Genomic DNA, 16,948 nt, shown 5'->3' with positions numbered 1-16,948 from the left:
AACTGTGACATAGGGCCACCATGTTAATGTGAATCTCAGTGAAGGGGGGGTGTCACACCATAAGGCACAGTTTTCCTAAACTACAGGCTGACGTAATGGAAACTAAAAAGGCTTTCTTAAAGGAAAGGGAAGATAATTCACAGAGCTATAAGTTCAAACAGTTTATGCATCAAACTAACAAGCAGGGAGAGACTTCACTGAGAAACTGGTGGGGAGAAGGGAGGGTAGAGATTAAACAAGTCCTTCAGGAACCTCTTAGATAGGTGTGCAGAAAAAAACAAACAGATGAGCCTTTAGTAAAATTTAGTAAAATGAAATGCTGAAATGTCTGTGAAATGAAACTTAACAGAGGCTACTGCAAACACTATATCCCTTAATAGTAAAAGGTAATAAAAATGCACAATAATGGAGAGGACTCTGGGGATATCCCACAAGTGGAAGTCTAACCAGCAAACTTATGCCACTTAGTGGCATGTGATCTGTGAGTGGTTTGTGATAGTAAGTTAAAATCTGGGCAAACCTAGAAGAATACTTCCTTGTTATCCTACCAGCAGACAATTAGATGAAGCAGTGGTAGGTTGTGAAAAAGAAGGGGACCCTATGTGAATCAGATTCTCCTCCAAAGGGAGTTGGATAGGACTGCCCCCTGTCAAGGTCCACAGGACAGGAAACCTGACCTGTTTGGGTCAGAATGGGGCTATTCGAATGCACGATCAGTGATTGCTCTGTAAGTTGGACACCACCCTGCCCATGAGAGCAATAGGGGGGAAAGTATGTTAAAGAAGACTTCTCCGTCGACTAAGTTGGAATGCATCCCCAGTAGAAGCTGAGACAGGAAAAGGGGCATTTGGAATTGCTGTGGGAGGCAACAGACGGAAACCCCCAAAGCTCAAATATGGGTGTAAGGTAACAGCCTTTTTGAGTCCACTCATGATTTGTTGATGCTATGCTGCTTGTGGAAGTAGAATCTAACAGTTACGTTTTTGGTAGACAGTTGGATTATTTTGCCACACAGGACAGCTGCAAGAGAAGTTAGTGCATGTCTGGTGGCCCTAAGTTCCAGGAGATTTATATGTAGCCTAGCCTCAGTGAGGGACCAAACACCACTTGCCAACAGGGACCACAATGGGCACCTCAACCCTTTAGAGAGGCATCCATTACAACTGCGGTGTCATGGGGATGTATTCTAAGCTTGCAGCCCTTCAACAAATTGTCAAAAAAACACCAAGCCAAAGACCTGAAAATATCCCTGGGCACAGAAAACCATTTCCACATGGAATATGGAAAGGACTGAAACACTGAAAAAAAAACCAATTTTGCAGTGGTCTCATGTGGAAGTGAGCACAGGGTGTGCTTGAAGCCTAAACTTTGAATATTCAAGGTGGGCAGGAATCTGAGCCTGAACCAGGCAGCACAGAGCACATGCCTTATTTCCAGGGAGAAACGCATGAGCCACCAAGGAGTCAAGAACTATTGCTATAAATTGAATAGATTGGGTATGGTGTAATTTGGACTTATCCCAATATACCAACAAACCCAGATCCTGGACCTTATGTAGAACCAGCTCAATATGCTGTGATAAAGTAGTATCAGATAGCACCACCAGGTGCCTTTAATCTAAACAGGGATATATAACACAACCCTGCAAACACAGGTGGAGCAACCACCACAGTCATACTCTTAGTAAAAACACTAGGAGCTGTAGCAAGGTCAAAAGGCAAAACAGTGTACTGGTAATTGGTAGCTCCATATTGGAATTTTCTGCAGTCAGCATGACTAGAGATGTGGAAATAAGAATCTTGGAGATCTAAAACTACAAACCAACTGTTTATTTCCAACAAGGTGACTACTTCAAACAAGGTAACCATATGGAACTTGGAAACTTTTAAACATTTATTCAATTTTCCGAGGTCTAAAACTGACGTTTTTCTTCTGTCCTAGTGTTAGTGAAACGGAAGATGCAAATGGAAGATGTGAAACTGAGGTGAAACATTTAAACAGCGATGCAACTGAGAATGCTGGTGTACTTCAGCAGAAGAGACTCTTAATAACTAGCTGTGGCAGCTCGAGAGAATTACTTCACACCTGGCGGAAGGGGCCTTGCCAGGTAGAGACCTGGGACAGCCATGTAAGTTCCAAGCTTCCACGTGGGCAGAAACAGAGGTTGAGAGGCTGTTTGTGTGGTTAAAATGAAGGAAGGGAGAATGATGTAGTTAGATGTTTTGGGCCACTTTGATTCTAGTATAATTCCATTTTCAGACTCATTTACATTCAGTCATCTATAGTTTTATCTAGCCTACTTCATGTGTAATACCAATGTGAGTAAATCAGGCATTCAAAATATAAATTTCCCTCTTCATCATTCATCTTGGATATGAGTAATCAGGATTTTTCATACTTCATGTCTATATTTTTTTCTGTAACTGAATTATCAGCTTCTCTGAGCACTTAAATATGTTGTCACGAAACATCCAAGAGATATGGCCAATCAGATGAGATGGTTATGTAGTGGGTTCCAAATCCCAGTAAGTAAATGTTTTAAATGAAAAATTAGTGTATTAAGGGAAAAATGGGGAGAAATAGGATATTGGCCAGTGCATTAATTTGGTGGCATCTTTTATGCCAACAGTAACTCAGGAACTTGAATCTTAAATGTTGGCTGAATCGTCAGTTAGATATCCCATCTACACTAGACTGGTTCATGCGATTAATTTGTTGGAGTGATGAATGCTCTTATTAACAAAGAAAAAAATGTTCAAATGGTCTTCAGCTGCATATTAGTGAGAGCAGGTATGGAGGTATTTGATAATCAAATTTACCCAAGTGTTTATAGAGTGCACTTGGCTGGTGGGGGAAGATCTGTTATCACAGATGGCATGTGATAACAGGACCAGTTATTGAAGCTCCTTGAGCTAGTAATTCTACAATAATAGTGACAGCAGCCTCTGGTATAAAAAAATCAAATCATCCTTGCAAAATGAAGGATAGCAGTGACGACAGTGCTTTCGAGAGAGATGTGAGGAGTGGGATGGAGTGTCTGCATGCTGACTCACATGTACTAGATCACCTGCACTGGGCAGCCGTTGTGGCTTCAATCTGCAATCCAGTCTTACTTTCACTTGCATAATCTAAATGAGTTTGCAAAGAAAATAACCAAAAAACGCGTAAGGCCAACTTTACTAGACAGACATCCAAGAAAAGCTCTATTTAGAAAGTTAATTGTGTATGCCCTTACATATTCAGATCCCTCCAGTAAATTCAACACAGTCACCTGCCCCTAGTACATTGTACTTGAACAGCTGCCTAGCAGGCGGCTCCTTTTCTGGAGCTGTTTGGGCTTCTATTAGAAGTCTTTATAGATGCTTTCTTTTTTCTCCTTTATCTTTCTACCCTCAGAGAATAGACTTAGAGGTGATGCCAAAAGACAATGTTAACAATCAGTTTCAACTCTTCAGCGAAAGAAGATGTGAGCTGCAAATTGTGTTCAGAGCAGAGGGACCAATGTAAAAAATCAGGTAGTTAAAGTGATGGGACAAAAATTACCTTCTGAGATGTTTTCAGCCCAATACTACACTGTATTATTTTAATCCTGCAGTTTCCTTTCCCCCAGATGCTTTATGCTTGAATTAGATGCAAACTATTTGGGAAAAAGCAAATCTTTTCTTTTCTACATAAGTGGTATTATCCAGACCATAGAGTAGACCACAAACCAAAAGAAACAATGAACACAGAGAAATGTATGCCCTATTCCATGGCGTTCAACAGTCTGTTGCTTACTGGTAAGGTAATTTTTTCAGAATGACTTCCAAAAGATCAAGTTCAAGTTCTATCTTCTCGCTACGTGTACAAGGTTGAGAAACTGGAACACATGGAGATTTACCTTGTAAGCAATGCTGTTGAGTACTTTCATGGCCAAGTCTGAAACATCTGGATAGGGATCAGCAGCCAAGTGTAAGAGAACTCTCCAAATCTGTGTGTAAACACTGTTGAAAGAAACTCCTAGAAACAAGAGGGAGGAAAAAAGAAGTTTTCCAATCAAATCTTATGGCCAGCTTGTCATATATACTGTTCTAATACATGTAATGCCCTGACCTGGATGGCCCAGGCTAGCCTGATCTCGTCAGATCTCAGAAGCTAACCAGGGTCAGCCCTGGTTAGTATTTGGATGGGAGACCACCAAGGAATACCAGGGTTGCTGTGAAGAGAAAGGCACTGGCAAACCACCTCTGTTAGTCTCTTGCCATGAAAACCCCAAAAAGGGGTTGCCATAAGTTGGCTGCGACTTGACGGAACTTTACACACACACAATACATGTAACAGCATACCATTCTCCTATTTTTATTTATGCCGCTCTCCATTTTTACAGTACCCTAGGCAAAAGATAGGTCAATGCCTGAGAGAGATTACAATCCCATAAATCAGGGGTGGGGAACGTCAGGCCCGGGGGCCGTATAAGGCCTGTGAAATCATTTGGTGTGGCCCTTCATGGGTCCTGGCAGATCTCTAGCTCAGAAGGATCTAAGACTGGTGATCCACCCCCTCCAGTGGACAGGAATAGCCTCTATTCAAGGCGGATGTGAGTTTGTTTTGCTGAGAAAAGGAACCTTTTCCCCCCCTTGCAGAAGACTCATTAGCTATGGAGCTGCTAGGACCGCCCAAGAAACTGTGTAAACCCTTTTCCACCCGGGCTGTGGAGAAACATATTCCCTCTGTACTACAAGAGGGCTGGGGACGGAAGTGGCGACAAAGGGGGCAGGGCCAGAATGCGCGGGGGCGAGTTCTTAGCCACAGTGTCCTCATTTCATCCCTGCAGGCGGAGATAGCAGGAGCCGGCTGTAGAATCTGGCCCCGACTGTGCAGAGCAGGAGCAACTCCAGCGTGGAGCGGGACAGCTACACCCATCTGGTGCAACAGACCATCCTGTGCCACCAGGTAGGTGAGTGCACCACCGGTTGGATGTCTGCCTGCTTGCCTGCGTGGGGGTGTGTCATCTGGGCAGCTGCCTGCTTGGGACTTGGTCGGTGCCCCCTCTCCCTTATGGTTCTTTCCCCTCTATGTCCTGCAAAAGGCGCGTAGGGCGGGAAAGTGCCAGATCAGGGTGTTACTGGACAGGGCTCCTTTGCCTACAAGCCCCGAGCGGCTTGTCGTTCACTCCGTCTTGTGTATGCTGCTCTGCCTGAATCTCTAGGCCCAGCTGGGGACGGCAGAGCTCAAAAGCGAGTCGCTCTATGTGGCAGACACTCGGAGTTGTCTCCCGTCGTGCCTCTTGGCTAAATGTTTGACCGAATATAGCAGGCTAATTTTTAAGTTGATAATTTTGTATGGGCCATGAATGATGTTATAAATATCCAAATGACCCTTGGCAGAAAAAAGGTTCCCTACCCCTGCCATAAATTAATGAGAATGCTCTCAATCTGGAACCAGAAGTGTTCAGGCCGAGAGGTCAATTTGTGACCCCAAAATAAAAGCCTTCATTGTGTGACATGGACATGCTTTACTGGATTGTAGACATTTCAGCAATTCCAGTTTCCACATTCTAGTTTTAGTTGTGATGGGACATTCTGACAGTTGTGATCGGACTTTTGGAAGTTGAGCTATTTCAAAAGATAACATAGATATTGTGACGAGAACATTGTTTCTAACTGCCAGAAATAATAAATCAGTATTTCCCAGGGAGAATGTGAAACACAATTTGCAGCAAGAAAGAAAACTGTTCTCACAGGTTAGTACTTTTGTAGCTCTGATCATTGTTTACCGAATATTTAAACTAGATTAGATTCAGACTAGATTCAGAACATTTGGTTAAAATAATCAGTTTGGTACCTTAAAAGACTAATATTTATTGTGACATAAGCTACAATGAGAGAGTGCCCACTTTGTTAGTTGGCAGACGATTGTTTGTGAACCTGTGTCCAAAAACGTAAACAGAATACAGCTAGCAAGCTTGAGCTGTGTGTGAACTATGCTCATTTCCATATATATGCCTTAGTTAGAAAGAGGTGACAGGGTTTTCTATATGGCAAGACAACCATCTTTCTGCCTTTCCATTTGCTCACAAAACCTACAGATTAAATTACTGTTTGACTATCTGGTACACAAGGGATTTAGCAGAGGACAGTTAGGTTGAAACAAATGCTGAAACAAGCTCTTCTGTCTAGTACAGTGAAGACCTTTTAAACAATGTGGTCTGCTTAATTTGAGATTGTGGGAGAGCCAGTGTAGGAAAAAAACACACACTTTCCACATTTAAACCCAGAGCCCAAAGCCTTGCTGAGCCATAAAACTGATTGGGTGGCCTTCAATAAAATACTGCCTCTTTGTTTCAGGTATCACAAATAAGGCTCACATCAATGGGACGCCTCTGATTTAAGGCCAGGGTACTGTTGTGATCATGGACAAGAGCAGCAAGGAACTCTTGATAGCATGGGAAACGTAGCTCTAAAGTTTCTGAGCTTCAATGGATATCATTGTAAGCAGGCTCAGCAACATCCACCAACACTGGGAAGGACAGGAGCTACATTTTCCTTGCTTCCTAGTATCTGTGACATAGAACATATGAACATAAGGCCGTGCTGGATCAGACCAAGGTTCATTAAGTCCATCAGTCTGTTCTCACAGTGGCCAACCAGGTGCTTCTAGGAAGCCCACAAACAAGATAACTGCAACAGCATTGTCCTGCCTGTGTTCCAAAGCACCTAATATAATAGGCATGCTCCTCTGATCCTAGGAGCCCCGTGGCGCAGAGTTGTAAGCTGCAGTACTGCAGTCCAAGCTCTGCTCACGACCTGAGTTTGATCCTAACAGAAGTTGGATTCAGGTAGCGGCTCAAGGATGACTCAGCCTTCCATCCTTCTGAGGTCGGTCAAATGAGTACCCAGCTTGCTGGGGGTAAAGGTAAAATGACTGGGGAAGGCACTGGCAAACCACCCTGTAAACAAAGTCTGCCTAATAAACATCGGGATGTGACATCACCTCATGGGTCAGGAATGACCCGGTGCTTGCACAGGGGACCTTTACTTTTTACCTCTGATCCTGGAGATAATAGGTATGCATCATGACTAGTATCCATTTTTACTAATAGCCATGATTAGCCTTCTTTGTGGACAAAGCCCTGAGTATGTGTGGCAGCGTCAAGGCCTATATCAATTCAGAGTCGTCGTCCCCCTTGCTGCCAATTCCCCTTAGTAACTTTTGGAAATGGAGGCAGCATGGTGGGACCAAAAATTAGGCAATTTTGAATCATGGCTGGACTTCAGAGGGAACTGATTTAAGATGAGCGTGTGGGTTTGAACTGACTGATCTCATGAAGCTTGATGTCTAAGCCTCTCCCCCCGCTCCCCAAATCCAACTATGGCAGTCTCATTAACTGCTGGGGCGTTAATGCTTATACTGGCTGGGCCTGTAGTGAATACATTTAAATGCAACTGTGCCTGAATGGAACATGTATCGTTGCTACCTGCCTAACGTCTTTGCTGAGGACACCTTTCTTGTTTTAATCTTACAAAGCTTGGGTGTGGAAAGCATGAGCTGAAGGGCCATTAGGCCTATGTCTTTAAATGAGCCAGCCAATAAATCCGGCACCTGCCCAAGATACAGATGTTTGTTTGTTGTTTTGTTTGTTGTTTACTGGTTTATTTATTTAGAGGTCCCCCCCTGCTGTACACTGTCTGGGGACAAAAGTGTGGTAAAGATTTAAATAAACAACTGAAAATTATCTGGGTAAATTTTTTGCCTGTTGCCACCATGACATGGAAACAGGATCTTGGAATTGTTAATACAGGTAAGATTCAGAGGATATCTTATCAGAGTTACTATGGTATCTGCATGTGAAGCATTCCCTCCCACCCAGTTTAAACTCTGCCCCCTACCAAATCTTCAGACTTACTAAAATTAAAATATCATACAAATGTACAATAAAATTAATCAAAACCTGTTTAAATTAATAAAACTATTACACAACAAACAGCACAATATACAGCAGTGAAACATATAATCTCATCTGCAAAATATATTATTTCCAGCACTTCAGGTCTGGTCACCTTAGCTCGTATATACAAGAAGTCCTCCCAAAGACACCAGTTTTTACCTTCATAATGGTATATAAAGAGTTAGCTGCAAAGTTCCCTTGAGAGCAAGTTGGAAGATACAATCCTGGTTGTCATCTGGTGAACCTCTGATGGTGACAACACCCTCCAACAGGTCTCCTTGGGTGATTTCCGTTATGTTCCTTCCCCAGCCTTATGAAGGCTTTCCTTCAGATAGGCCAAGGCCTGCACTCTGAATTGTCCTTGGCAACTCATAAGATCAGTGTAACATGGGTCCCTTGGGCCAGTTCAAATGTACTTAGCCACACTCCCTTGCTGGGTATCTTGTGTCATGAACATGTTGCTGTGTTTCTGTAGACAGCTCTGAACTCTACCCACAAGAAATGATATCTCAGTTATTGATCACATGGTCAACTTGAAAAAACAGTGAAGAGCCAAAAGCTCATAATCTTACTGTAGCAGTTTTTGTCAACTAATTTCAATTTGTGTAGATCACATCATTACATTTTCTCTATGCTGAAATTTATCTCTGTGTAGGAAAAAGTAACATAGGAAGTTGACCTTGAATAGACACTCAATATCAAAAACTAAAGGAAGTTAAAAGTTGTGACTATACTCTGGCTGGGGGGTGGGGGTGGGGAGTCCTAAGCAGAGTACAGATGATCAGGGCCACTTGGTTTGCCTGGGAAAACTAATCCTTGGGAAGGAAACAACCTATGATTGTTACAAAGTAGGGTTTGGGGGTTATAGTTCCCTATGGCCTTACCAATACCAAACTACCGTGGCTACCCCAGGCACAGTTAGTGTTAAGACAGTATATGAGTTACTTCATGCCTCCCGCACCAAACATAAGCATCCCCCTATCTGTCACTAATCAATCATAGGCCCAAAATGACATGGAAAACACAAACTAGGCCAACCAGCAATTGTTGGGAAAATAAACACCAGACTACTAGTACTAGAGCCAGCACGGTGTAGTGGTTAAGAACGGTGGTTTGGAGTGGTGGACTCTGATCTGGAGAACTGGGTTTGATTCCCCACTCCTCCACATAAGTGGTGGAGGCTAATCAGGTGAACTGGATTTGTTTCCCCACTCCTACACAGGAAGCCAGCTGGGGGACCTTGGACTAGTCACACTCTCTCAGTCCCACCTACCTCACAGGTGTCTGTTGTGGGGAGGGGAAGGGAAGGAGATTGTAAACTGGTTTGATTCTTCCTTAAATGGTAGAGAAAGCTGGCATATAAAGACCAATTCTTCTTCTTCCTCTTCTTCATACTGGTCTGGGTATTTGGTGATGACTTTGGCCAATATTCCAAGCCCACAGTACTTGGACTGAACATGGTCAATGGCAGGGATATGAGATTATTTAACTGGCTTGACATTTGGCATTTTCACTCTGGAAGATTCAAGGATAGCAGCAGGCAAAAATGATGAAAGTCAGGAAGATGCCAGCTGTCAATGCGTCAGGCAGTTTGCAATACCAGGAGAGCTCTCCACAGCCCTCTTTTCCCTGAGCAGCATTCTGCCTCCTGTGCTCTTGGTTCAATGCAGAAGATTACATAAAGACTGCTGGGAAATCTTAACTGTTTGAGATTCCTTTTAAAGCTCATGAACGACGAGGTAGAGAGAAAGTATCTTTCACTATTTTGAGATCCTGACCTAACACATAGACTAACATTTTCTTCTCTTGTTGGGGACAGAGGGGGAAACCCAGGCAAGTAAAAGGAATTCAGCACTGCAGTACCTCACTTGCTCACCAACTAAAGAGAATGGAAGAGATTTCTATAAAGGATTGTAGATACATTAGAACAACTATTGGAAAGTGACATCCACATAAATTATTTTACTCTTTTTTTGTTTTAATGAAAGGATTGCTCACAGCACTGATTCAACATGAGTGATGCATTCAAGACAGCTTCTTGTCAAGTTTGAACCACCTGAGTCACTGTACCGATGAAAGGAAATACCAGCAGCGGGAGGGAACAGTTGCTCTATTTCTGCTGTAATGATAAACACCCCCCTCACAAGATGCAGAAATAAAGCACAAGGCAAGAGTGCATATGCTAGAAGTTCATCTAAAATGACAGCGCTGTAATTAGCAGGGCCAATTCAAAACTGGTTAAATGGACCTTGCAGCACAGATATTTGCAAAATGACTCCTTTTAGCAATGAACATATGAAGTAAATTTGCCTTTCTTCACTGATGGTTTTTAGTTTTTATTCAGACACACACACAGCCCTTCATTCAATTTAACAGTCGCTATTATGGCAGAATAAGTGGTTTACATCTTTCAGCCTCAGCAGCCAGACCACTGAAAGGGCATAGCTGAATGGCACACAAACGTTAAGGCAGTTAGACTTCCCTGGCTTCAATCAGGAATTTTTCTTCCTCACACCTCTTAAGACTGTTCAGGAAACTACAGGAACTCAACAACACTATCTCCAGATGCAGCACTGTCAACTCACTGAAGACTGACCCAAAGACGTACATGATAGTACATGGCAGGGGAATCAGGGAAAACAGAAAAACTGCCCAGTGTTAGAAGAAAAATGAAAAGAGTTAAATGCAATGGGGCTTTCATAATACGCTATCATGGCCATGGCAGCTTTCTTACTCATTGTGACAAGGAGGAGGAGAATATATATTGCTAAGGTTCCTCTTGTCCTGAATCGTCCATCATTCTCTTGCACTCCTGCACACTATGACATTCTTACTACTCTGACATTCTTTGTTGTTTGTGTTACTTGGTACTGTGATATTCCCAGATTCCAAAGAGTACCCCTCCTTACATTGGTTCAGAAATACATCTCATGTTCCCCTCTGTTCTACCCACCGGACCTAGAGTGTGAGCGCTCTGGGCAAAGACTATTTCACATCTGATTTACAAAAACACACAGAGAAGTTACTGGTGCCAAGCATAATTACTGGTAGCAGTGGTACATGGCAATTCACATCCCCAATACAATCTATGAAAATAAACCTCTTTTCAATCCTTCAGCCACCCACACATACAGCTTCTATATTACCTTACCACATTAGTAAGTTTGCTCTTTTCTATCATGCATATTTTACCAACTTGCTGGGTATATAACCCACAGATATACAATTGCAGATTCTGAATTCGTATGTGTTAAAAATCATCCCACATCTCATTTGTGCTTTTATTTTTAAAGCACTGCAACATCTTCCTCTTTTGTCAGTGTTCTTACTTCCTCATCTTCTATCTTTTCTCACTGCCAACCTTACGAACACCATACCTTCACTTACTGCACAGTGACATTTTTCTGTAAATATCAGTATGTACTAATAGTCCTTCAGGTGGATTCCTACGTGACACGTGCTATAGGCTTCTGCTTCCCATACAAATCACTCAGATCCCAAGCTTGCTGGATACTGGAAGCTTCAGAACACTAATTTCCTAAATAAACAACATTGTACTTGAATAATCATATTAGCATAAATGCAGAAGAAAAAACACCCGGCAAGTTTAAGACGAGACTGGACTAATAATGGGATCCAACTACCATTTGGATATGCAAGAAAAAGGTAGTTGTATGGCATCTAAGCACAAAATACTATTGAACCTGCAAATATTTAGTAACCAAAATGCCTCCTTAGAGCCTGACACATTTATGGTATTACTATAATATTGTCTAGGCAGGAGAAGGATTATACTGGTAAAATCTGGATGCTTGCAAGGGGGCTACAATGAAATTTTTCTCTAACCCTGAGTTCAGGACAACATTTATGAGAACATAGTATATAGCTTGTAAAATAGATTTTCAGACCTCAAGAAAAACATGTTTCCTGGATTCTCTTTATTCCTCCTAACCTAGGGTTTCCCCCACGGACAAAATGGAGTTTTTTGTGCACTCCGCTCCCCCCCGTTTGCACCCGGTCTCCTGCCCAAGATCTGCAACTCTATGGAGACCAGCCCGAGTAATCGCTGATCTGATACCTGGTCCCGCAAAAACAAAGCCGGGAGCTCGGGAAGATCAGCCAGTTAATGCACGCGTTTATTTCCTGTATGCTTTGTCTAAAGTCTTTACCGGTAGTTAACTTCTGTATTGTTTCTTTGTTTCTAAAACCTAATCAACCCCATTGAATTACCCTATATATGTACCGATATTTCCCCATGCCTGTATTCTAGCCTTAAGTTTCTATGACTTGCTGAACTCGCTGACTTTCTGAATAAAACTTTTAACTCACTGCATCGTCTGGAGTAAAGTCCTTTATACCAGGAACGCAACGTGTTGCTGAAGCCTGACATAGAGTATGCAAAGGATTTAAATCCTTTGCTGTTGCACCTTTTGTGGAATGGAGGTACATAACAAGACATGATAATAAAACATTCTGCCATTGAGAAAAAAGGCTTCTACACTAAGATACTACAACTGGGGTTAGAAAAAATGAACCTATCTTATACTGAGTTAGACCATTGGTCTATCTGTTCCAGCATTATCTGCTCTGACCAGCAGTGGCTCTCCAAGGCATGTGAACGACGTTTCCCCCACGTTTGCTATCTGAGAACCTTTTAATTGGAGATGCCAGGAGTTCAATACACATACACAGAATTCTTGAGACTTGAACCAGGATCCTCAGAATTTGACACTAGCTAGCCTAGGGAACTACTGAGATCTACAGAAACCAGTTCAGTATATGAAGCACTGTCTATCCCAGCACTTTCTACTCTGATTGGCAGCTGCTCTCCAATGTCTACTCGGACTTAGGTCTACTCCAGTCCTGCTACCTGAGGTCCTTTAAATGGAAATGCCAGAGACTGAACTTTGCACCTTGGGCAAGCAAAGAAACCTGGGATACAAAAGCCAGAATGTTATTATTTGTTAATTTAATGCAGATTAAGTTTACGTAGATTTTATTTTTTATGAGTGAGTCCCTCGTATGTCCCAGAAGTTTATTTCTCTTTATTAAGCATGAGGAACAATGGAAGATCCACTTAACAGAATTCTTCCCCATCAATCAGAAGTGCCACTGGAAAGCAAGCTGATGTGTACATTGGTGAACTATGGCTTTCACTGTCATGCCTAAACAAATATAAATCTTAATAGTTGATCATGTCCTCACTGTCATGCCCTAGATGCCTCAGAGAGTGATTCTCAGGCAGTAGCAGTGGAGCTGGGGTGAGGGGAGCTTCTATGAATCAGCAGCTTCTATGAATCAGAAATCCTGCAGACTCCAGGCTAGCCCAAGGAACAATCTAAGGGAAAGCAATCTGCAGAACATGCAGAGAATGAGGACATAGCTCTAGGTATTCATTTAATTCAAGCAGGAAACCAAAATCTGAAGCTTTGTCACCTCACTGATCATTCAGGCCCCCTACTTCCCTGTTTGCTCTCTGCAGAGCAGACAGAAGACACACCTGGAGATTGCCTCACAATACCAGAGTGCAAGGCTTCAGACCAAGGCTATGAGTCTTTCAGTCCATGCTAGCTTTCAGCACTGGGGAGGCGTTTACGCAGGCAGGCCTGCTTTGCTCCTTAGATGCTCAGCTGCATTCAGACCTCTTCTCCCCCATCTGCACCCCAGCGTTCCTGGGAACAAGCTAATAGCCTGAACTATCTGACCCAGCCCTGACTACCTGGAACCCATATTTGCTACTTGCCTTCTCATCGCTGAATGACTCATGCCCCTGGCCAGTTTCCTCTAGGCTTCGCTTGGCACCTAGGGAGCTCACAGTCTGCTTCGAATGTGACATTTACATTGCAAACGACATGAATGGTATCTCACAGAATGCAACTTCCATCAGCACTTGCCTAGGATTCCACAGTATCCATACAAAGTTCATGTCAATTATACATAAAAGGTCTCTGACCCTTCCACTCATGAAATTCATATTATGGACTTTGGTCCTCAGTGAGTTTCCTGTTCCTGGTCAGCAGGGAGAAATTTAAACGAGAGAATGGGCTGGAGGTGGCAGATTCAGCTGTATAACTAAATGTGCAGGTAAACTCAAGTGCAAGCATCCCAAATGAAGGATGGCCCAAACTCAAGCTCTTCAAACCATTTCCTTTGGAATATAGCAAAAGACTGGAAGAGACAGTTTTGAAAAAGGGAGGGGGGAGGAGAAATCATGAGAAGGAAGAAAACTCCTGGCTTTAAAGCGGTAAATGCTGAAACTAATGGGATTCTGTGTAAGTTATGAATTTTAAACACTTCCATAAGCTATGTCGTTTACAGCTGGATACGAGCTCTTCCTGACTGAATATGAATGAGGAAGGCACTGGAGCTCTTGTATTTTCAGTTTCTTTGATTCATATCTAACTCATTTCAGCTGTACTCTAAAACTTTTAAGACACCTGTAAACCATTAGATACGCAGCTATTTACTCCAGTAGAAGGCAATGGGAAATTCTACTTCACAGAAGGAAACACTGAGGCACTGAGATATCCTAATAGGGCAGAGATGAAACGGAGAACATGTTTCATCCCCCTGTAAAATGTGTCATTCTCTTGAGCAATCGTGCAGTGGACGGAGCTGTACACAAGTGTAAGTCCCTGCTCATTCAGAATTGGTTTTGTGATGTAATCACATAGCCAAATGTGATTGGCTAGATGGTGATATAATACCACATTCACAATCTGATCCCTGATTAGTTGGGGTCACAGAGCCCAGGAACATGGGAGAGGGCTAGGAAGCAGTAATGGAGCAGCTACTGAGAGGGCTGTGAGCAACACCGAGCAGGCACAAAAAGGCAAACATTACGGAAAACATTTTGGGCCCACTAAGCCCCCAAGCCCTTCACAAATTGTTCACCTTGGAAGCAATTTTAGTATCTAATGCTTCAAAAGCAATTCTCTCTTCCTCAAAAACTCATATAGAAGGATGCCATAACCAGGACTCAAAATGTGCCATACGGAAACCAATTTTTTTCTCCACTGCAACCATTCCTCTCTTGCAATAGAGTGTAGTCTGCTCTGGGATAAGGAGTTGGGGAGCTTTGGCCCTTGCTCACATCAGTGAGACAGTGTCTTGACAAAGTGCAGTGAAGCTTAGAGATGAGGGAGTGGCACCACTCCCAGTTCCTTAGTTTATAGCTTGCTATAATGCAAGCTAGATGGGCCAGCAATGTATGAATGAATGACAGCGTCATTCTAAGGAGAGCTACTCCAGTCTAAGTCCATTCATTTCAATGGGCTTAGACTGGAGTAAATCTGTACAGAATTGCTCGGAGTCCTTCAGATCCTGCTAAATGCACAGTGGAGGACAGCACACCAGCCCAGGAAACTCCATGATCTTGCTCAAATGTTGACGGGGATGGAAATATACTGGAGCACCTGAAACAGCAGATCTTGTTGTCCTGCTTGAGGCCAAGGTCCAGGACTCGAGGCAGGAATCAAGTTACCACAGCTGGAGCCAACAGTGTATCATGAATGTTGTCCTAGCCAAGGCTGAAGGTGAACTAAGGCCTTAAATAATACATGAACACATGAAGCCTGCCTTATACTGAATCAAACCCTGGGTCCATCAAAGTCAGTATTGTCTACTCAAACCGGCAGCGGCTCTCCAGGGTCTCAGGTAGAGGTCTTTCCCATCACCTACTCGCCTAGTCCCTTTACCTCGAGATGCTGGGGATTGAACCTGGGACCTTCTGCGTGCCAAGCAGGTACTCTACTACTGAGCCATGGCCCCTCTTCATGGCTCTCCAGGGTCTCGAGCAGAGGTCTTTCCCATCACCTACTCGCCTAGTCCCTTTAACTGGAGATGCAGGGGATTGAACCTGGGACCTTCTGCGTGCCAAGCAGGTACTCTACCATGGCCCCTCTTCATGGCTATAAGGAGGTGGAGATACAGCCTCCGCCCTTCCAGGAGCTGGCTACCTGTAATTAAAGGTGCTGTGCCCAGTTACAGGGGTGAGTGCTGCAATGGGGGTGAGGCAGTTCAGGGCTTGGTTCTGGTTCAGCAGCAGGCTCCGGGGAGGAGGGTTCAGGGTCCAAGTCCAAATCAGAAGACAGGGCTGTCTCCTAGCATGAACAGCATGACTCAGGGTCTTCAGGCTCCTCCTGTACATTAAAGGAGGCTACTGGAGGTGTCTCAACTGCTTCCTTCAGTATTAGCTGCCCAGCTGCCCCCTTCTCTTCAGCCTCTTTGCCTCACAAGGAGGCCCATGACACTTGCCTTTCTTCACCTGAATGTTCTGGTGTGCTTCCCCATTAAAGGCCATGTCAGTGAAAAGAGGAAACCTTTCCTGGTGCTAGTTCAGGACCTGTTTCACCCCCTCCCTGCCCACCTCTCAAACTTCCACTGCCTTGCGCCTCCTTTCTGGTGCAAGTGAAGTAGCAGCTCTAATTTTGTGGCTGCTTGTCCTGCCCCAGAGTGGGACCTGAAACACCAAGAGGGCTGTAGGGGTAAGCAGGATGGAAATGGGAGAAGGAGCTGGGGTATAGAGCAGAAAGAAGGAAAATAAATCTAGTACTCTATGTCTCTAATTCCACATCCCCCTTTTGGCAGGCACTTTAACTGGCTTAATAATTAAGATGCGCCTACATGATTGTGGCTCACTTCCTAGACTTAACAGGCTCCAAAACTCTAGGGAAAGAGTAAGACAGAAGCTGAATTGGACAAACATCACAATATAGTATAGACCAGTGGTTCCCAAACTTTTTGAGTCATGGAGCACTTTTCAGGAGAGAAATTCTTCATGGAGCACTAATTTTCACCTAGCACCTATATACTAAATCAAATTACAGTATAATTTTTCTTTCCACTCTCTTCATGGAGCACTAGATGTTTTGTGGAGCACCAAGTGCTCCATGGAGCACGGTTTGGGAACTCCTGGTATAAACAATACAAAAGTCAGTTATCAACAATGCATTTTATCAAGACCATGGATTATAGAACTGGCTTAGCCTAGGCTGTTTTCTAGAATGCTGGAAGTAGCTG

General features: G+C 43.4%; 1 protein-coding gene across 3 annotated transcripts in view; it reads right to left on the bottom strand.

The window, feature by feature from the left end:
- The window catches only part of RPTOR (regulatory associated protein of MTOR complex 1), a 494,290-nt gene that overhangs the window by 85,220 nt on the left and 392,122 nt on the right, over nt 1-16,948 (bottom strand). For 2 of the 3 annotated variants that reach the window (XM_056867015.1, XM_056867017.1), the window contains exon 21: nt 3,881-3,999. In XM_056867015.1, the coding sequence (XP_056722993.1) occupies nt 3,881-3,999 (119 nt within the window). Of the gene's footprint in view, nt 1-3,053; nt 3,129-3,880; nt 4,000-16,948 lie in introns of all 3 variants that reach the window. The other variant, XM_056867014.1, reaches the window with a different exon arrangement.

This window comes from Euleptes europaea, chromosome 1 (genome assembly GCF_029931775.1).
Source record: "Euleptes europaea isolate rEulEur1 chromosome 1, rEulEur1.hap1, whole genome shotgun sequence".
In the NCBI taxonomy this organism is placed as follows: domain Eukaryota; kingdom Metazoa; phylum Chordata; class Lepidosauria; order Squamata; family Sphaerodactylidae; genus Euleptes; species Euleptes europaea.
The sequence above is the reverse complement of the archived record's forward strand: the minus strand, read 5'-3'. Positions and strand labels throughout refer to the sequence as shown.